The sequence below is a fragment of the Alosa sapidissima genome, chromosome 9 (genome assembly GCF_018492685.1).
Source record: "Alosa sapidissima isolate fAloSap1 chromosome 9, fAloSap1.pri, whole genome shotgun sequence".
In the NCBI taxonomy this organism is placed as follows: Eukaryota; Metazoa; Chordata; class Actinopteri; order Clupeiformes; family Clupeidae; genus Alosa; species Alosa sapidissima.
The window spans coordinates 7,646,931-7,668,183 of NC_055965.1; the positions used below are offsets into that span (position 1 = coordinate 7,646,931).

The 21,253-nt window shown below is 45.4% G+C and overlaps 1 protein-coding gene and 1 long non-coding RNA gene across 6 annotated transcripts; one reads left to right on the forward strand and one right to left on the reverse strand.

Moving 5' to 3' along the window:
• Position 1: 1 nt before the first annotated feature.
• On the reverse strand, positions 2 to 3,812 carry LOC121718255. Of its 2 annotated transcripts, none has more exons than XR_006033899.1 (2): positions 3,690 to 3,812; positions 2 to 1,215 (listed from the first exon to the last, which is right to left on the reverse strand). It is a non-coding gene; the product is annotated as an uncharacterized LOC121718255 (long non-coding RNA). The 2 variants fall into 2 exon arrangements; XR_006033898.1 differs by lacking the exon at positions 3,690 to 3,812 and adding an exon at positions 2,292 to 2,475.
• Positions 3,813 to 6,029: 2,217 nt separating this feature from the next.
• ldlrb (low density lipoprotein receptor b) lies at positions 6,030 to 20,181 on the forward strand. Of its 4 annotated transcripts, none has more exons than XR_006033872.1 (19): positions 6,030 to 6,336; positions 11,104 to 11,226; positions 11,543 to 11,665; positions 11,879 to 12,256; positions 12,542 to 12,664; positions 12,868 to 12,990; positions 13,351 to 13,467; positions 13,639 to 13,767; positions 13,912 to 14,083; positions 14,215 to 14,442; positions 14,609 to 14,727; positions 14,929 to 15,068; positions 15,468 to 15,609; positions 15,711 to 15,863; positions 16,188 to 16,409; positions 16,558 to 16,635; positions 16,782 to 16,945; positions 17,485 to 19,079; positions 19,142 to 20,181. XR_006033872.1 is itself a non-coding variant. In XM_042103063.1 (18 exons), the coding sequence occupies exons 1-18, from the start codon at positions 6,258 to 6,260 to the stop codon at positions 17,518 to 17,520; spliced, it is 2,649 nt and encodes an 882-aa protein (XP_041958997.1). In that variant the 5' UTR covers positions 6,030 to 6,257; the 3' UTR covers positions 17,521 to 20,181. The 4 variants fall into 4 exon arrangements, 1 of the variants encoding a protein (XP_041958997.1); XR_006033873.1 differs by having other exon boundaries at positions 17,485 to 18,958; positions 19,080 to 20,181; XR_006033874.1 differs by having other exon boundaries at positions 17,485 to 18,807; positions 19,080 to 20,181.
• Positions 20,182 to 21,253: the final 1,072 nt, after the last annotated feature.

Below are 21,253 nucleotides of genomic sequence, written 5' to 3' on the forward strand. Positions count from 1 at the left end.
CAACCAAAAAAACATTTATTGAGGTTTTTTTATATTGTTTACATGTAGTTGTTTAGTAAACATCCTTATCCAGAGTGACTTGCAGTACAACGTTCACAGTCTGGGACTCCACAGTACAGCCACTTTCTTCCTGTACAGCCCACAGGTGCGACAGGAAGTTGTGGGTGATGAAGTTCCATTGTGTTATATTTTGAAGTGGTTTTATCCTCCTATGCTTAAAACAGAAATGCAGCTGCCTACCAACACGTAGAAATTATAATGCAGTATATACACATGACATACATATAGTCTGATAGTTATGCGTGCCTTTCACTTAGTGTAATAGCATGGTGTGATCATACACATTCCCATTAGGACTTGTCACAGAGTGTCACAGATAGTTGCCTGTCACTTAGTGTAATAGCATGGTGTGATCCACATTCCACCGATAGTTATGCGTGCCTGTCACTTAGACTAATAGCATGGTGTGATACACATTCTCAGTAGAACTTGTCACCGAGTGTGTCTTTACGTGGACCCGCCCCGGGTAAGATTGGGGGGGGGGGGGGTGTGGCAGATGTATCCTGTTCTTCTGATGTTTCCCAAGCCCTTATCCTTGTTTTGGGAAGCCCAAACAATGCTAGTAGAGTACTCTAGAACTAGAATAGTTTAGTTTCACCTTCCCCAGGTTCCTGAATGCTATGAGTTGCAACAGGTTGAGAATATTCCAGAATGTATCACTATGGAATGCAGTACCCCTGAGTCACCACAGGAAGGCAACAGCTCCAAATCTAACAATCTCCTCTAAGAACAGATTCAATATCAACAGTTCCCACCCTTATTGAAATGATATACAGTCTTATCACACTGGCATCCTTACTTAGTATTATTTTTGTGAATATTCGAACGCTGAATGTAATGTTTACGGACGTCGCAGAACAAACATTCTCCACTAATCGAGTTGGGTGTGAAAACATGAGATCTCCCTCCTCTCCTGGGTGTTTGTTTGTGGAGCAGCAGGTCGCCCGTACTGTAGCCCAGCGTCTGGGCGTCTCTGTGGGCGATGGACGGCTGGTGTTTGGTAAGAAACGAGGAGCCAGCGCGCGTTGCTCAACTCCTGAACATCTCCTTTGCGGAAGACAAGAGAGCCTTCTGTTGCAGGCACAGGCCTAGCGGACTTCTAGCAAGCGAGAGTGGGGTTCAGGGGATGGTGTGGCCAGGAGCAGATGTTGACATCTGCCAGAGGGAGGAAGGAAGGAGGAGGAGGTTAGGGAAGTAGATACGAGTGAGTTACGCTAGCCTGACTCAGAGACATTTCCATGGAATCGCTCTCTCAAGCTTCACACTACACTCAAAAGCAGGAACACTCTCAAGAGAATATTCACACTCACAAAGTTCTCACGAACATGAGCATTCTCTTGTAAACATTCACATACCACACACAAGCCAAATATTTAATTTATTAGTGGATCAAGGATCTGTATTTCAGTATAATTACAAATAATTTGTCTTCCACTCAGAGTACATGTTGAAGACTCTGGAGGGACAGCAGGAACTGGGACTGGGGTTTACTGTAAGTGGAATCACCAGCATTCCGTAGCACACAGTCTGGCTGACTACCGTGTCAGATGACCAGTGTATCGTAAGACCAATAAGCAGCTGAATGACCCCTCTTCTGGTAATCAGTGTAGGGCAGGGGTTCGGGTGGCATATTTGCTGTAAACACAATACAGTATGTATGTACCACCAAATAACTTTGTTTTGAGTTTCTCTAATGAGTATAGGAATATACACATGAGTCTTCCGCTGTTATCTACAAGATGTTGGTGTGGATGAAGGAAGGGCGAAACAAGCTCAAATAGAGGAGGGCGTCAGCAGCCCTCCGATAACATTTTTTATGTATTTGAGAAAGGAGGGATGGAGGGGTGCATAGTGAAGGAATGACAAAAATGGCAGGAAGCAATAGTGTGTGTGTGGGCGTGCGTGTGTGTTGAGAGGGTGGGTTTTCCAGGGGGAGTGTCAGTATCATGTTGAGACCATGTAGAGGACCTCTAATCAGCAGAGGTTACATTCATGTTCAATTTCCTTGAATTCCTTATTTGAAATTTTCGATTGACAGAATGGTAATGTGTAGTCACTGCTAAACAAGCAGCGCTGCAGTGTGACAGAAGCCACATGTGGAGTTTCCCCTGCTACCTAGTGTGAGAGAGGTTGAGATGAAGGGATAAAAACAACTCTGAACAGAAAGTCAGCTCTTATATAGCAACTCCAAAGGTGAGTGGAAATTAAAAAAAAAAAAAAAAAACACCCACCTAAGTTTTCAACTTGCACTGGGGATTTTACAGCCATGAGGTCAGCTCTCTCTCTCTCCCCCTCTCTCTCTCCCCCTCTCTCTGCTGGTTGAGGAGGCTCTCGACGGCGCCTGGGTCCTAATGTGGGCCACGTCTGCTCCAGTGGCCAGCTGCTGTCTCGGTGCTAATGGCCCAGGAGCAGCAGCCTAATCCCATCAGTGCGGTGCTGTTAGCCTTAGCATCACTAAACTCTGATGTGATTAGCGCCATTAGCGTATCCCTTGTGGCTAGGCACTGGCCTACCCACGTGCTGACTTATTTTCCACTCCACTCTCTGTATGAACAGACTTTTAGCTGGAACGAGAGTGAGTTGGAGACAGAGAGAGAGGGGGTGGGGGGGGGGTTGGCAGGGGAGAGAGGAGGGACAGGGGGTACAGGTTTGGGCAGAGGCAGGATAGACCTTGAACAGTGGGACGAGTGACGTAACCGAACGCAGCACTCCGATGGGGTGGGTGGATGTTCCTGTTAGTCCAGGGTTCCGTGGTGATCAGGGTCCCTATCTGTCCAGGTTGGACATAGGTCACGGCGCATGTACACACACACACACACACACACACACACCACACACACACACAGGCACACAAACACATGTTGCTAAGGTTGAGCCAAAGATACTGACAATCGGGGGAAAATGCCCACACTCTTCTCTTGAATTTAACTGACCTATATGACCCAGATCTGCTCAGCTTGCAACACACAGTAGGCTACTAGTGTTTAGGCAGGTCTGAGTCGTGGGGCCAGGGAGAGAAGCAGGCTTCACACTACCCCGTGACTGAGAGCAGTGCTTCCCTTTGGGCCTCGCACGCCAGTGTGGCTGAGCGTCCATCATCGCCTCCAGTGTTGACTCTTCACACACGGCTCTTACCGTCACAGAGTCGTGGAGAGGGTGCCACACTTAACACGCACATCCTGGGGCGCAGGTGGTGGGAGCTGTTCAGTGCTATATGTGGAGTTCAGTAGGCTTCGAGTGGTCTTGAACGCAGCCACACAGCTGTTCGGTGCTATGTGGGGTTCAGTAGGCTTCGAGTGGTCTTCAACGCAGCCACTTGATGTATTGTTAATATTATATATCACATCAAAATGGTTGTTTCTTTACATTTTGTTAATATTTCTGTCATTTTAAAATGTTGAAATAAAAAAAAAACTCTACATAGCACATTTGATGAGGAAGAGGTGAAATTGTAATAATTAAAAAAGAACTCAACATAACACATTTAAAGAGGACGAGGAAGAGGTGAAACTGAAATAATTGTGTCCATGTATGACAGCAGTGCCTGTGTGGGCTGGTCCACGGGAAAGAGCCCACTGGTCAAATGAGAAATAACGCGTTGGTCACTTAGTATCACTTGGTATACTCACATTATGATGCAAAGAAGGCCATGCCCCACACAGCTTGCCAAGAACCACCAGAAAATGGTGTATGTAAGAGTGAGATAATGGACCCCTCCCAGATCAATGCTACAATGAACTCTGAATAGGGTTGGTGGGAGAGAGTCATGCATACATAAACACACACACACACACACAAAGGTCCGTGAAGGCACTGTGCTCACATGTTTCATTGTGTGTGTGTGTTTGCCATCATGGTGGTTGTGGGTGGGATGATTTGTGGTACTATGTAATCCATCTGCCTTTTCCACATTCCAAACCACACACTCTATGTGATCTCTCAGCACCCAGCAAGACCTGCATGGGGCAACACACACACACACAAGAGTTCTCTCTCTCTCTCTCTCTCTCTCTCTCTCTCTCTCTCTCTCTCCTTACCTTATCATACATAGGTATCCCCTGATTCATGCTGAGTACATTTCTGGCATGACATTAGGTTGTCACATTATTGGTCATCCATCTATCTCTGGTCCTCACTGATGTTGGAATCTGTGGCAGAAACTAGTCACCTGGAATGTTCAATGTATTGATTTTCCCACCACCTACACTGAGCAGTGTGAATAACAAATCGACTGCATCCTTGAGAAGAGTGTGTAACCAGTAACGCAAGAGACAATTGGAGTTGTCTTCACCGGAGAAATCTGTTGTCCGTGTTTCTATTTTAGACTTTCTGTCATACAACAAACTTAATAGTATAGTTCACTCAAAATCTCCCTTTGAGGTTATTGCTCAATTTGCTTTGCAAATATGGATGGACCCTTCCATTGGACCAGTGGCAAGACAACAATTTGAATAAATAGTAAAAACAAAAAAACACACACAAATGTTGATGACGGGTCAAGTTCTTGTGTGATTTTGATGATATGTAGGCAGCAAAATTGATGGGTTTAGCGCCACCCATTAGGTCACATGGGAGAATTAATTATGAATGTGTTTATGTGAAACGTTAATTCACAAATCCATTGTTCAAAGGCCTAATGCATTTTACATGATTTTGCAATAAACATGGAATTAGGGGTTGTTCTAATGCCAAGAAAGTAAGCTCGGGAGGGAGATTTGGCCACCTCCAAACATCGCTGTTTTTAATAATCACAAGCCGATTCCCTTTTTAAAATAATCTATAATAGTCTCACTTTAATAAGACGCCTTATCAAAGAAAGTTGGACCATTTCCAAATGTTAAGGGGGGGGGGGGGGGGTCTGTTTCCTCATTGCCATGTAGCAAAAGTGAGTTCCATTGCATCTCTTACCCCATGTCTTACCATGGCTTTGCATGGTTGATAATAAGCATTTTGTTACATCAAAAGATAAAGCTGAAACAATATGTCAAGGACAATAGCAGTTTCACGACAGGTCTTTAAAGAGAATCATTTGCTTGTAAATCATCTTTTGATTATTATCAGACTATACATCACAAAAGGGTCATTCACAGTGTCATCATGGTAATGTTTTAACATGTTTTAAGGTTATCATTTCAATAGGTTTATTTATTTTGTTTGTCAGACAGGTTCTTGTTTCTTGTCTTCTTGCCATGACAAAACCCTGATAGTGATTATTATAAAAGAGTTGAAAAAGAGTCATCTGTGAGAACATTCTAATGTAACCAACCACTGTGTGACTATTTGCTAGGTGTGTTGTCAGTATGTGGGTTTTGTGTTACATTTGTCAAATATTGACACTATATTTATTTCTGCATGACCAAAGACCAAAGGGCCTGGTGTGTGGTCATATCTCCATAATATTTAGGTTTGTTGGGTGTGTGGGGAAAATAATGTTTTCATGGAGGAATGTCTGGACATGTATCGGGGGTCCATTTGGTAGTCTATGGAGTGTTTTTATGGCCGAGTATTTATGAATGGACCATGCATGGCAGCTCCCTTCAACTTGGCACTCAATCATCTTCAAGATGTCATTCATTGCCTTGTAACAGTAACAGATAACAACCACAACAGGGGTTTACTGTGACCTTAGTCTCATGTTATGGTCTATAAACACACACCATGTGATAAGTAAAATTGCCAATCGCCTGTAGACATGTAGGCGCGCGCGCACACACACACACAAAGAGAAAGAGAGTGATAATACATATACACATACAGAGAGAGATAAATGTTTCATCTTGTTTTCTATGCCATTTTCGTCATAGAATAAGGTATCGACGAGGGAGAGGGAGAGAACCTGATCTGATCAACATGGGCCTATGCTAAACTTCCGAGGCCCCTCCCCGTGGTTGTGATGTAGTGGATTTCAAATATCACACCACTCGCAAAACCCCGCCCCACAATGGACCACATAGAAATGGTCAGAGTCAAGAAAATTAAATTTCACTTGGCATGACAGTAAGGTAGGTACATGTCCTCACCCTACCTCTGTAAGAGTTCACTGCTTTTACCTACGTTTTAGTAGTTTCCCCAAAGCTGCATCACTTTAGTCTAGTGCTTTAACCGGCACGCCGGTGTACACGCGCCACAACTGTCACTTTGTGAAAGCAGAAGATTTGATATCTTCCAGCATCCCACCGAATTTGCTAACCGGAGAGATGTCTTTGCCGAATTGGATAAGGAGCTTCAGGTTTACGCTGTCCCTGGTCTTCTTGGTCTACTCTATTGCTGAAACACGTAAGTATTAACATTATCCACTGTCAAACCGGCTTTATTGTTTGAGGCTGCGTATGCTATTCCCCATCAGATAGCACAGGGGCACTTAAGGATGCTGTCTAATTGTGCCGGGAAATAATACGTACTTAGTGACTTAGTTTTATTAATTTGTCGGTTAATTGTTGTTTTTTTCCCCTCTGTTGATTTGTTTTCTCTTTGGAGAACACCTAATAAAACTAAAAAAAATGATTCAGGATGTAAATAGGTCCTAATAGACCTCATAATTCTAATTGCTATAGGCTACTTTTAAGTGACTAAAATGTCCTTGTTGCTATACAATATAACATTTTAGACATTTTCGTGCGTCCTCTTAAATTATCCCTTCATTTGCCTCTGGGAGTTTCCGGAGCGATTCCCACTCTTCAAAATGTACCCATAAGACAGAGAGTATGCATAAGCATATTTAAAAGCATGAAGCTATGAATTCAAGTTATACATTCATTTGTTTTGCCGTGATAATGTCCTAAATTGAACTAGGGATGTACAGTAGGTTACATGCATCATATATGTTAGAGGAGAGAGGAAGGGGAGGGGAGCTCTGGATGAGGTTCAGATGACACATCCAGAACTTAGCCAAGTCCTTACAGGGAATTTTCCTCTAATCAATCATATTCTTTTTTTTATTTCCGATATGGACGTTTCTCCTTTTTTGGGTCTATTCCTATATTGCTGAGCACTTGATAACAACAATAGCACTTGAGCTAATAACAATAGTCAAAACGTATGAATGAGTATAGAATCAAGACACCAATTGGCTACTCTTTCAGATAGCATGTGTTGTCCTTAGCCAATGGGAGAAGGAAATGTGGTCATCACATGCCAATGACGAGTAGGCGGGTAGCCTCTACTGAAGAAAAAAGCCGGCGTGTCTCTCCAGAAATTGGGCGCGGCAGTCGGGAACACTGTCGATATTTATTTGCACTTTTACCACTAATATTGAAATTTACATTAATACATCCTGTATTTTGAAATATATATATATATATGTGTGTGTGTGTGTATATGTGTGTTTCATTGTTCTACTGTTTAATTTACAAATAGCCTATCCCGTTACCCTACGCAGAACAAAACGATGCCCTCATCATATCTTCGCAGCTTGAATTATTGTGCGATATCATCAGGAATTCTAAGAATGTATCCAACCCCTTGCCGAACCATGTATATCAGTATACCAACAGCTGCGAAGCTGATGTGTAAATCATTTGTATTTCCCCAACCGCTGTCTCATCCTTGCGGTGTGAAGCAGGGGAGGGCAGCCGTACAGGCCATTTGCAGTATCACTGGGTTCAGAGGAGAAGGTTTCTGATCCTCTAGTAGCTCAATGGGTGAAGGTGCCGTGGACAGTTTTGGACAAGCAGTGGCCTCCGGTGCCAAGTTGGGGCTTAGTCCAAGTGAACACTGGGATTTTAGGATTAAGACCCCCTTGCCTTTGCTCCTTTCCCCCTGTAATTTAGTGAGTCAGTCAAATTGGAGAGATTATTTTTTCCGCCTCCCAGTTCTCAGTGAAAATCCGGGTCAGAGAAGGGGTGATGTGTCTTATGAAACACTGGCAGTTTGGCTCTTCAGCAATGTGACTATTTTGCGCCTTCGACTGCACTACAGTTTCAGTTGTGACACTCTCACTCACTGCAGAACGCCCACAGGCCAGTTGCACCACAGATCTAGACGGTTTTTCAGGCCTGGTATCTCTGTATTCAGCACATTAGGATCCTACCACTGATAACAGTAGACTGTGGCCTATGGGGACCAACCTGCAGATGCTAAGTGCACATAAAGACAGTTCTCAAATCACAGACAGGTTTTGGTGAGTTGGCAGAAACCGGTCCTGTTTGTAGACGGGGGGGCTTGGCTAGTGGTTCTCAGCAGCTCTACACATACTGTAAGTGTGAGTATATTAACCTGCTGTCAGTGATGTACACCAGACCCTTAACTCCTGGCAGCTCGGGCCCCTGAGCCTTGCCATAAAAAGACACATCATCTGAGAAACGAAGCACTCGTATAAAGCTTTATGACACCATTTCCCCCCTCTTTGAATCCTGCAAATTGTAATCCTTATAGTTTGCTTGACTGGAGTGACACAAAAAAGCATGAATATGCACCGTAGGCATCCACATTCATGTGATATTGCATGTGTCACATGTCATCATCTGACACTTATAAACAATATATGATATCACATGTAAAGCTTGATGAAACTAAACCAAAGAGGTGGGTTATGGAGTTATAAAATCATCTAAGTCTTATTGCTGCAGCCAGTAGTTTCTGAAAACCAGCTAAATCAGCTTAAATGTTAGGGGCTGAATTGCTCGCTCCTCCATTCTGTTCAAATTCAACTCGTGTGCACTCAACCGCTTAACTGAAAATTGGTGCAACCAAACCGTACGTTCATTTAAAGTTAGATGCATAAACGCAATGTATATTTGGTACAACGACTGGCACAAATAGCTAGCAGTGACTTCAGTGCTCGCTGCCAAATGCATCCTAATGGAAACTAAGTATTTCCTTGCTTTAAATGGTCTTTTAGAGGAACTCCTACCTGATTTAGTGCAGGGCTGCATGCAGCATAATGAAAGGCACACTCCCATGGACAGTTAATAAGGAACAAAAAGCGTTACATTAGCTTTCACAGGGCCACTGAGTTATTAGGGCTACTGAACACGTTTTCTTGTTTGCACAGTGGGAATGAGGAAAGTCCCCTTTCACCAAAGGCTCATAAATATGTCTGTGTCCCCCTTTTTGACTGGGGGGGGGGGGGGGGGGGGGGGGGGTCACACACTCATCACAGGCCTTTGAAAGTCAAGTTGGAGTTGTGGCATGCAAATGGGGTGAATGAATGGATAGAGAGAGAGAGAAAGGGATAGAGAGAGAAAGGGGAGACAGAGGTTTGGGGAAGTACTGGTGCATCACACACACAAATATAGAGAGGGGGGGGGAGCAGAAGGAAGAAGAGGTGGAGGGGTTTGGGGGAAGTGGTGTTACAGTAGGGATGCAACTTCTCCTTTTTCGCTCCTTTGCCGCACCCCGAAGGAGGGATTCGGTGGTTGTAAATATATCCGGGTTTTCCATGAACAGCTGGAAGTTGTGTGGGGAGGCTCTATTCCTGGAACCCACCGCTGGCAGAGGGCCCAGACTCTCTCTGTTTATACTGGGGGGAGGTGGGGGGGGCAGGGGGGGTGTGAGGATGGGGCAAGTAAGGAGAGCAGGACACACTACTTTTTTCCCTTAAAAAGGATGAAATACGCTGCTCCCCCCTACTTACTTTATACTAGTTTCTTTTCTTTTTTTATCCGGAGGGCATTTATCATGTCTCTGTATTTATTTTACAAGCTCGTTTCTTCATTTGTGTGTGACATCCAGTTTAGCACTAGCGTCTTCAGCTGAGGGCTGTGAGTGATGGAGACACTCCCCCCTAAAAACGAGGCGGTAAAGGCTTTCATTGTGGGTTCTTTGGTTACTATTGTAACCATGGGTGCCAGGCGAGTTCATCAAGTTCCTGATCTTATTGTCACTTCAACCCCCTCCCCACTCCCCCACCCCCTCTCAAGTCTCTGTAGTATTCTTGTTATGAGGAATTTTAGTCAGGACCCAATCAGCAACTGGTGGTGTGATTATTGAGCTCCTCCCCTTCCCTTTGTCTTAAAGAGACAGCCGGTGACTTGCCATCAAGTCACTGGGGTGGAATTTCTGTCCGAAACAACGCAGGAGGAATGTTAAGATGACAATCTCACGTGTGCACGGGTGCTCACAGCCGTCGCCGCCCTCATCCTCACCTGGTGATGTGTGTGTTTGTACCCCTCCAGCCTCAGCCCCCGCACGCTCTCTCAGCCCCCTTGGCACATCTGCACATCAGGTCGTGTAGATGGAACCACCGGGTCACGTAGAGGCCACACAGAGTTTTTGGCAGCACAAGTAATGTTCCACCAGTGGCTTCAGTTGATAGTCTGTTCCTGACTGTAAATTTTATACTGTTTTTTTTGGTGCTTTTTCTTTTTCTTTCATACCATTTACACACACGTCAGAACTGATCTCTTTGACTTTATATAGCTGAAAGTGAACTGCCCTTAACTGGTCAGTCCTGTTTCTTTCAGTAGTTTTCATTATGTTTCGCACATCATCTGTGTTCCGTTGTCAAAATGGCTAAGAATAGAATTGAACAACTTCCTTAATTTTCTCGAAGGAGCCCATATTGAAACTCATATTGCTCATATCTGTGAAAGTGCTTAGCTTCTGCATACTATATTTATATATATATAATTTTATATTAGTCTGCCTTTATTTAAATAAAGTTATAGCAATAGTTTTTGTTATCATAATTGCAGTAGCTAAACAGGATGTTCCTTGTGTATATATACTGATATAATCTTTATTAGCCCCCACCATTCATTCTTTATGGTGTTAAATATTAACCAGTCAGAAAAGGTACTGCAGCAGCTGAGGGGCTCTGCTCGTGGTCTGACCATACTGGCCGGTTGGTCATGTTTGAGAAGGGCTGTAATGTGAGCTGGTGTTGTTTTATGGCGTGATCATCCGCGCCCCCCCCCCTCCCCCCCTTTGTCTTTGTGGATGCTGTCAGCTTCAGGTGTCGCATTCTCCCTGCGCTTAACGTTTTAGCGTGTTCAAAAAAAGAAGCCTTGTGTGAAAGTTGTGGCTAGTGGTTACTCACCCCCCCCCCCCCCCCCCTCCTCCTCTCCCCTCCCCCATGTGTCTTGTCCTTCCTGTTCTGCTCAGGGGCCATTACGTGCACCTCCACGCAGTTCCAGTGTGGTAACGGAAAGTGCATCACCTCACGATGGGTGTGTGACGGATCGGACGACTGCGGCGACAGAACTGACGAGCTGGAAGCCACCTGCCGTGAGTGATTAACCAAACCTATCAGCACCTTCCTCCCTCATTATCTTTATCTTCCTCTTTATCCATGAATGATGAGGACTCCTGTTATTGCAGTGGATTGGCAGATTTACTTACTGTTTACATACTCACTGCACTTACTTACTATTTACCTTTTGTCATGCGCGTCTGCAGAGGTGGGTTCAAACCCCTCAGCTCAGACAGTCCAGTGCAATCAACAATAGTGATAGAATAGAACTGGTCATCAGAGGGGACATTTGCTTTAGTTTATGCTGTCGAAGCATCACTGACATATCTTTGCCCGCGCTGTGTCGTGCAGAGAACAAGACGTGCATGCCAAACCAGTTCAGCTGCGGCGGACGTCTCAACCAGTGCGTGCCGTCCGGTTGGCGTTGCGACGGCAAGGGCGACTGCGAGAACGGCGCGGACGAGGAGGGCTGTGGTAAGGAGCGGTCACTGCAGGCCTTTATTCTCATGTCCTGATTCGTCAATCTTCATTCTGTGGTGCCTGTCTGCATTCACTCATTCATTAGTCTATCTGCATTAGTCTGTGCAGAGGTCCAATGCTAATGTATCTAATCAGTCTGTCTGATGTTATAAATTACTCTTGGACATTATCATTTTGTTAATCTTAATGTTTTAACTTACCCACCAGTCCCGAGGACGTGCTCTGACGACGAGTTCCGCTGCACCAGCGGTCAGTGCGTGGCGGTGGCCTTCGTCTGCGACGAGGAGCACGACTGCGAGGACGGCAGCGACGAGGCCTCCTGCCCGGCTCCCACCTGCCGCCCGGGCTCCTTCCAGTGCAACAACTCCGTGTGCGTGCCGCGCCTGTGGGCGTGCGACGGCGACGCCGACTGCGCCGACGGCTCGGACGAGTGGCCGCAGAACTGCGCCTCACAGCCCGCCGCGCCCACCCGGCCGCCCTGCTCGTCACAGGAGTTCCACTGCGCCAGCGGCGAGTGCGTGCACGCCAGCTGGAGGTGCGACGGCGGTGCCGACTGCCTGGACTCCTCGGATGAGGTCAACTGCAGTGAGTGTCACCTCATGCTACACTCAGTTCATTTGATTTCATTTATTTCTTTATTTGATTTCATTCATTTCTTCATTTCATTCAGTTCATTACTGCATAACATTTTATCTGATGAATACTGAATCTTGTATAGTAGATACTTGCATAGCACAAAATGTGTGTGTTTGTGTGTTATATACACAGTGCTGTATGTTTTTGTGCTATGCAAGGATGAGTATGTGGTGTTGCATAACGGTGTTGTCATTGATTCTAATGTTCTAATTGCTATTGACCATTCCTCCTCAGCACATGTGACCTGCCGGCCAGATGAGTTCCAGTGTAACGACGGCACGTGTATCCATGGCAGCCTCCAGTGTGATGGAGACTACAACTGCAAAGATCTGAGCGATGAGATGGGCTGTCTGACCAGTAAGCAAACACACACACACAAAAAAATAGCCAAAGACCAAATACCATTTCCACTTCACTCCTGTCTGGGCTAGTAACCAAACCCATTTTCCTGAATGAAGTTTTATATATTTTTCCACATAGATATTTACAAACGTCATGTTCTGTGTTTACCTGTGGTATGGTTCTCTGCCCCCTCTCACTGACTCCCTCCACCTCCACAGGGACTGCTTGCGAAGGCCCAGACAAGTTCAAGTGTCGCACAGGGGAGTGCATCAGCATGGACAAGGTGTGTGACAAGAACCGCGACTGCAGGGACTGGTCCGACGAGCCTCTCAAGGAGTGTGGTGAGTTGAGTTCTCAACCGAATGTTCCCATTCAAAACATGCGCGCACACACACACACACACACACACACACACACACACACACACACACACACACACACACACACACAGAGAGAGCACCATCCAGCCCTCAGGGCTCCAGGAAATCTCTTGCCGTTCCACAGTTGGGAAAATCTCATGCAGCCTCTGAGGTCTGGCAGATGAGCCTACTCGGTGGTTGGGAAAGTGAGGTCACCCTTTCAGACTCACACAGGGAAAATAAAGTCATCCTGGAGCTGGTAGCTGATACTCTTTTCTCCTTCTCTTTTGCCTCTCTCTCTCTCTGTTTCTCCCTCCCTCCCTCTCTCTATCTTTGCTGTAGGTAACAACGAGTGTCTGACCAACAATGGAGGCTGCTCCCATACCTGCAACGATCTGAAGGTGGGCTACGAGTGCCTCTGCCCCACTGGGTTCCATCTGGTCGACAAGAAGTGTGAAGGTAAAAGTTCTGAATGCAACTCCAATGATTTGTAAAGGTGCAGAGTTTAATCCAGCTTCCAAATCCTTAATCAGCCGCTAAATCATGAGTGTGCTAATCACCTGTTGACTGCCTCTAAGAGGATTTGAGATCCTTATCTCATGAACTCCCTCTGACTCTCCATTCCCTCAGACATCAATGAATGTGACAACCCAGACACCTGCAGCCAGAGGTGCATCAACACCGAGGGCAGCTACAAGTGTGACTGCTACGAGGGCTACGAAATGGACTCGGTGACCAAAGAGTGCAAGGCAATCGCAGGTATGTGTGGAATCAGAAGAATGACACATCTGCATTGTTGCCTTTTTTATTTTTATTTTTATTTTTCGTCCATCTAAGTTATAATGCTAAAGGTCATTTTCATAACTCTCTCTTTTTAACTGTATGTTTACTGTTGACCTGTAGGTAGTGTTCCCTATCTGTTCTTCACCAACCGCCACGAGGTCAGGAAGATGACGCTGGACAAGCGGGAGTACACGCGTCTGATTCCCAGCCAGAAGAACGTGGTTGCCCTGGATATGGACATGCCCAACAAGAAGATCTTCTGGTCTGACCTGAGCCAGAAGAAGATCTACAGGTCAGTCGGGGTCCATAGCACAGTGGAGGGGAACAATAGAGGCCAAAGAAACACTGTGTGTGTGTGTGTGTGTGTTCCTGTCAGTCTAGTTTAGTCTAGTCAATAATGATAGTTTGTTGTCTCTGCTGCAGCGCTCTGATGGACTCGGCTGGAAGCCCCTCCCAGCACAGCACGGTCATCGACAGTGACATCCAGGCACCCGAGGGACTGGCCATCGACTGGATCCACGGCAACATCTACTGGACCGACAGCGCGTACGGCACCATCTCCGTGGCGACCACCAGCGGCGCCAAAAGGATGACCCTGATCCGAGAGGACTTGAAAAAGCCCCGCGCCATCGTGGTCGACCCGGCAACCAAGTATGTTTGTTTTCACTACGCCAGTACCCAGTCTGTAACACTGCACTGCAATATAACAAGGATTAAGAGTCCTCATAGTGACTGGATTTTATCTCTCGGACACTGAAGAGGGATGTTTGGGAAGTAGAAGTGGCTAACAATCTCCATTTCTGTGTTTGATTGGCAGCTTCATGTACTGGACCGACTGGGGAAATCCTGCCAAGATCGAGAAAAGTGGTCTTAATGGAGCCGGTCGCATCGCCCTGGTTACCGACAACATCCTCTGGCCCAATGGCCTGACCCTGGGTAAACATGACGTTTAGTTTTATTGCCGCTGTTGGCTTTATCATTGATGGTTTTATAACCTTGGGGGGGGATGTGCGTTTCTGTTTATATGCAAAACAGATGGGTCAACACACTTCTGTATTGTAAACGAGTTTCTGCATGGCTGATAATGCTGCCCTAGATTGTGTTTATGATATTTTTGTTGTTGTTTTGTTTGTTTAGACATGGTGAGCCAGAGGTTGTACTGGGTCGACTCAAAGATGCACACGCTGTCCAGCATCAGCGTGCAGGGAGCTGGACGCCACACGCTCATTTCCAACGCCGAGAAACTGGCCCATCCCCTGTCCCTCGCCGTCTATGAGGTGAGCGATAGCATGTCGTCAGACCCACCATGATGACCCTACATTTCAAACAGAACTGGGTCTTGTGGTCCCTTGGTACAGGATAAAGCTTTGGACTTGTGAAATTCATTACTCAGGGTTCTCTGCGGGTCTCCTGAGTTGTGGCCTGTGAAACGGATTGGGCAGGATTAGTGCTGGTCTTGTTAGACTCTTACATGCTGCCTGGACTAATGGCTTTAGCCTGCCCAGAAGCACCTTAGCCAAACAATCCCTGCTTGTGATTACATTTTAAGGTGCTGAACTCACTCCAAGCATGTTGTTATTTAATTAGCTCATATATTGGGAGGATAGAGTTTAGACTCATTTCTGCGTTAGCTGTGAAATATATACTGACGCTTTTCTCTCAATCTGGGTCAACAGGAGAAGGTATTTTGGACGGATGTGCACAACAAAAATATCATGAGTGCCAATCGGCTGACAGGAAATGACATCACCGAGGTGGTGGAGGGTCTCCACTCTCCTGAGGATATTATGCTGTACCACAACCTCAAGCAGCCTGCCGGTACGAACACTCCCATTCGCACAGCACACTGGGCAAAGCCAGTTGTTCATTAATCATTTAGAACTTGACTCATTCCTCTGATGTTTTTTTCCGCTGTCCAGGCAAAAACTGGTGCACTGAGGGCAACCTGGTGAACGGCGGCTGTGAGTTCCTGTGCCTGCCGGCACCACACATCAGCGAGCACTCCCCCAAGTACACCTGCGCCTGTCCCGATCACATGGCCCTCGGCCCCGACATGAGGAAGTGTGTAGCGGGTAGGTTTGCACACCATGTCGGAGAACGACACTCGTTAACGTAGTAGAAGAAAGTTAGTGTTTGTCTCATGTTCGTGTTCGCTCCAACATGGTTTTCTTTTTGAAACAATACTAAAGTGCTGTTTGAGAGAGTCATGACCTTTTTCTTTTAGCTTAACACTATAAGAAACTTGGCACATTGCCACCTTAAATTCTAATAGACAAGAAAGGGCGGCTTTTAATCAGCCTGTGAGTTGGGTTTGTGAGGGAGAGGGGGGAAAAAGACCTAATCCTCTGAGAAATGTTCTGTGGTCTTACCTTTCACCCATATCTCGGCCTCAACAGCGCCCAAGCCCAAGCCCATGACGACCAAAGCTCCAGCCCCCAAAGCCAAACCTACAGAGGAGATGCCCCCTGTGCAGCCTGTCGACACCACCCCTGCGCCCCCTCCAGCCGCGCCCACACCTGCCACCTCCACGCCGTCCGCACCGCGCAAACTCCCCGTGAACCCAGACACCAACGAGGTGGCAGGAGCGGGCACCAAGACCGAGATCCCGGCAGAAGAAGGTGGGACACCTGGCCTTTAAAAGACAACATGAATCAGTTCAACATGTCTCATCATATAATTGAAAACCATCATATAATTGAAATATATATATAATTATGTACAATAGGGGAATAATTTGACTCATTCTGTGCCTTTTTTCTTCCTCAGGCACCAATAATGGATACGTTGCTGTTGCCAGTACTGGCAGGTCCTCCACCGCTGCTTTGTACATTGTGATCCCAATAGGTCAGTTGACACAAACATATGGACACACAGTGCATGACCGCACAGAGTGAGAGTGCACTTAGAAGTGTGTGTTATTGAGTTATTTGATGAAATGCCGTTGGTCTGACCAGTGTGTGTGTGTGTGTGTGTGTGTGTCCCTGTTGCAGTGGTCATGTGTCTGGTGGTGTTTGGCGGGGTGCTGATGTGGAGACACTGGAGGCTCAGGAACACAAACACCATTCACTTTGACAACCCCGTGTACCAGAAGACCACGGAGGACGAGGTGCACATCTGCAGGAAGAACAGCCAGGACGGCTACATCTACCCCTCGGTACGTCTCACCACGCGCGCTTCCGTATGTCTAGGTGCTGTTTTTGACGGCTTTATCTGCCCCATCGGTACATTTTACTGAGTGCTCTCCGACACGTAGATCAGATTACATCAGTAGTTGCTATCTTTGAAATTTTTATAGGAAGTGAGAACAGAACAGTACTTCTAATACATTCCATTTATACAGCATCTTCATTATGGTTATATGATTTAGCAGATGCTTTTGTCCAAAGCGACTTACAAATAAAAACAATATAATAGTTAAAAATGAACATTGAACAGTTTTAACATATTGGTAAGACTGAGTAAAGGAAAATAGCAATAGTAAACAATAATGTCAATGCGATATCAGTGATCAATAGCCTAATGAAAATAAACAAACATAATAATACTAATAAGTTCCATTTATACAGCACCTTGTTATCTTTCTTTACACAGAGAGAGAAAAATGGAAGCAGACTAAACAGTAAAGAAAGAGGAGAAATGTTGATGAAAAAGAATCGTACTGATTGTTTGTTTTCTCTCTTTATGTTTCCTCAGAGGCAGATGGTGAGCCTGGATGAAGATTTTGCCTGATGCCTGCCAAGTTTGACGGCTCACATTTGAAGGAAAACAAAGTCCACTGACAATTGCTGCTTAATGTTACATCACTTTAATCTCTCTCTTCACTCTGTGGAGAAGGGGCTTGACCTCATCACTGTGGTACCCGCTGTCCAGTCCAAACCCAGACGTTCCAAATGAAATCCCTGATTGGGGCCAGTGTGAGCTTTCTTTTTCTGTTGTTGTTTTCTTGTTGTTTTCTTGTTGTTGTTGTTGTTTTTTACATTACCTGATGGAATGATCTGATGTCTCAGATTTCCTATGAAGGACCAATGCTCAGACATATAAAACGATTGACGAAATAGTTTTAATGGAACACGTTGAGCAAAAAATGGTAAAGAACCTTAGAACATAGAGCTGGAATTATATGTACAATGGGTGACTTTGTCACACACTGAGAGAATTCTAGATCAAAGAATGTTACTTTTTGTTCGTTCAGCGCTATCTTTTGCTCCTGAAGTTACATTACACTTTTGAGAGGTCTGTGAAGGAGCATGACTTGCACTATAGAAATGTCTCTTCGTCAAGCAAACCGATTGTGAATGATCTTACTAGTCAGCGAAGGCTTTTTTTTTAAATTGTTATTGAAGGAATGGAGGTGGATGAAGTCAGTACTTATTAAATTATATTAGTGTAGGCGCACCTTTGCACTTCAAGCCCCTTAACCTTTCATAAGGTACAGGTTTGGAAAATCTCACAAGCCTTAAGAACTCCTTAACATGGTCATGTCACTCTCCTGATTAGAACGGTCTGTGATGGTCTGTGATGTCCACAGCACATGGTTGTATCTGTGCCTTGCTTCCATAGTCCAGCATTTGCTTTCCAGTGTGGCATCACATGAGGTGACCATCACATCTGTGTTGTTCCTACCCTCTTGTCCATCCTTGTGCGAATGAATTGAAACACGTTATCAGCAATCTGACAACGGAGGATGAATCTATTCTTTTCTCGTTTTAAAGCCTCACTTGTCTTGTGAGGGTCATTTTTACATTCCAGGACACATTATGTCTGGGCATTATTTGCCGCTTGCCTACCACAATTTCCCTAGTTTTTTTTGCCGGACAGGACCCTGTCTCTCATGACCACAATTTCCCTAGTGTTTTTGGCAAAGTGGACTGTGGCCCTTTCGTCAGGTTTTTTTTTTTTTTTTTTTTTTGCTCCAGTTTATTTGCACAAGGGTGCCTCTCACCTGCCAGCCACCACAGCACACCTCCGTGGCTGTGTGTGTAGTAATAGTGTGTAGCTCTGCTTCAACACACTCAGGTGTGCAACACCTCCGTGGCTGTGTGTGTAGTAATAGTGTGTAGCTCTGCTTCCATGGCTGTGTGTGTAGCTCTGCTTCGACACCCTCAGGTGTGCACACCTATGTGGCTGTGTGTAGTAATAGTGTGTAGCTCTGCTTCGAAACACTCAGGTGAGAACACCTCCGTGGCAGTGTGTAGCAATAGTGTGTAGCTCTGCTTCGACACACTCAGGTGTGCACACCTCCGTGGCTGTGTATAGTAGTTTGTGTAGCTCTGCTTCGACACACTCAGGTGTGCACACCTCCGTGGCTGTGTGTAGTAGTGTGTGTGTAGCTCTGCTTCGACACACTCAGGGCTTTTTACAGGTACGCTGTTGAGCAGGGCTAGTTTCACACTTGTGCTGAGACTACCCACAATGCAGTGGGCCAGCATTTTCTTTTCACTCATTGTTACGTCCATCAGTACATATTATTCCTCATATTCTATGCTATATACAAATGACCGCCTGATAATCTCATGACATGAATTATTTCATGTTGAGAGTGTGTAAAGTATGTAAAAAGATGTTGTAAGTATGTACATAATTTGTTGTTCCCCATTTTAGCGTGGTGGTGTCCATTGAAGTTTTTAAACCTTAAATACTGTACATAAGATCATTTGGTTATTTATTGTTCTATATGATAATGTTGATTTTTTGTTTCTATTTTTAACGAAGATTTTGTGTTTAATTTGTGGTGTGTGAATGGAAAAAAAAAAAGACAAGCCATCATAACATATTTACTTTACGTAAGCTGCAGTCTGATAGCAGCCTGTAGAATGTACATGACTGTAACGCACACTGGACTGTGAGTGCAAGCTCAGAGTCTTCTTGTTGCCTTTTCTACAAGCTAATGGTTGGGTCACGTTGTGTCTTAGTGGATGCCTTAAAGCCACATATATTGGTACGTGGCAAATATGAGAACGCAGCAATGTATCCCTTAACCCTAACAAGGATGGTATGCATGAAGCTTGCTGTGTGGTGTGATAGACCTGTGTGTGTGTGTGTGTGTGTGTGTGTGTGGTGGTCAGGGACAGGCGCAGGGTGTTTACTGTCTGCAGCAGATTTGTGTGTGTGTGTGTGTGTGTGTGGTGGTCAGGGACAGGCGCAGGGTGTTTACTGTCTGCAGCAGATGTGTGTGTGTGTGTGTGTGTGTGTGTGTGTGTGTGTGCCACACGTGATGTCTGCTGTCCTGTCACAGAACAAAAAGCTCTGTTTGATCACGCTCCGGTTCCAATGAAGGAATTCTAACGTACTGTACAGTACAAAGTTGAAAGTGTAGGAGGTATCCGGTTCAATTTGATTGTTTGTATGATTGTTTGTTTTGTTAAATGAAGAATAAATCATGAAAACTAAGTTTGACTCCTTGTTCTGTTGTACAGTATACTGATTGTAGATCATTATTTCTTAACAAAGATTAATGTTTGATAAAAGTGGAAAGTAAGTCTCCGTTGCCCTCTTGGTAAAAGTCCAAATGTTGTAAGGGAAAAGCAACTTGTTCCAGTCAAAGCCAATCGAAACACAACATTTTGTCTCCTCATTCGGGCAAACTCCACTAAAATGGAACACAAGTGTCCCTCACCCCCAGTATTGACAGGACAGTACTGGCATGCTTTCTGGCGTTCACATGGCATCGCCAAACTGGCCTGAACCCAAACGCCTCCTCGTTATCAGGGGGGGCCTTTATCTCCTGTGTGTTGTGTCCTGACTAAAGCCTTACAGCTGCGACTGGGAACTGGGGTAGCTGCACAGATGAGACCCACCATGCTGTAACGGTGTCATGTTTCATTGATCCCTCTCCCTTAAGTAGATCATTGGGATTCACCCAACAACCCCCAACCTCCACTGCAGCCGTTCAAATGGAAATGGGAAGCGAACTGATAGCAGATAGATAATGCTCCTCCCCATGAGTTTGACATGAGTCTCTTTCTGTTAGCAGACAGTCCTCAGTGGTTCGGACAAGATCACAAGATCACAAGATCACAAGGTCACAAGATCACAAGATCACAAGGTCACAAGATCACAAGATCACAAGATCAGGCCTGGAGCCACTGGAGGATCCCGATGACACGGCTGCTCCGCCTGCCTCCCTAGGAGGCCTGGAGGAATAGCCAATAGCCACAGGCCTTCCCAAATTACAGCCCTGACGCACCCAAGAAACCAAGGCAACCGACAGAAAAGAAAACGCCCATCCCCCCCCCCTCCCCCCATTTCCATTTCCCCTCCTCCGTCCCTCCTATCCATTATAGATCCACGGTGAAAGCTTAAAGGAAAGACGACGCTCACTTACTGATCAGCTCTGCATAATTAATAATAAGTACCAGTAACACGGACATTGGGATGCACCCACCATTATGTACAGGGCACTGATCGCTAAGCCCACCAATGAAAACAAATCAAATCTTTAACATTTGCCTAGAATAATCAT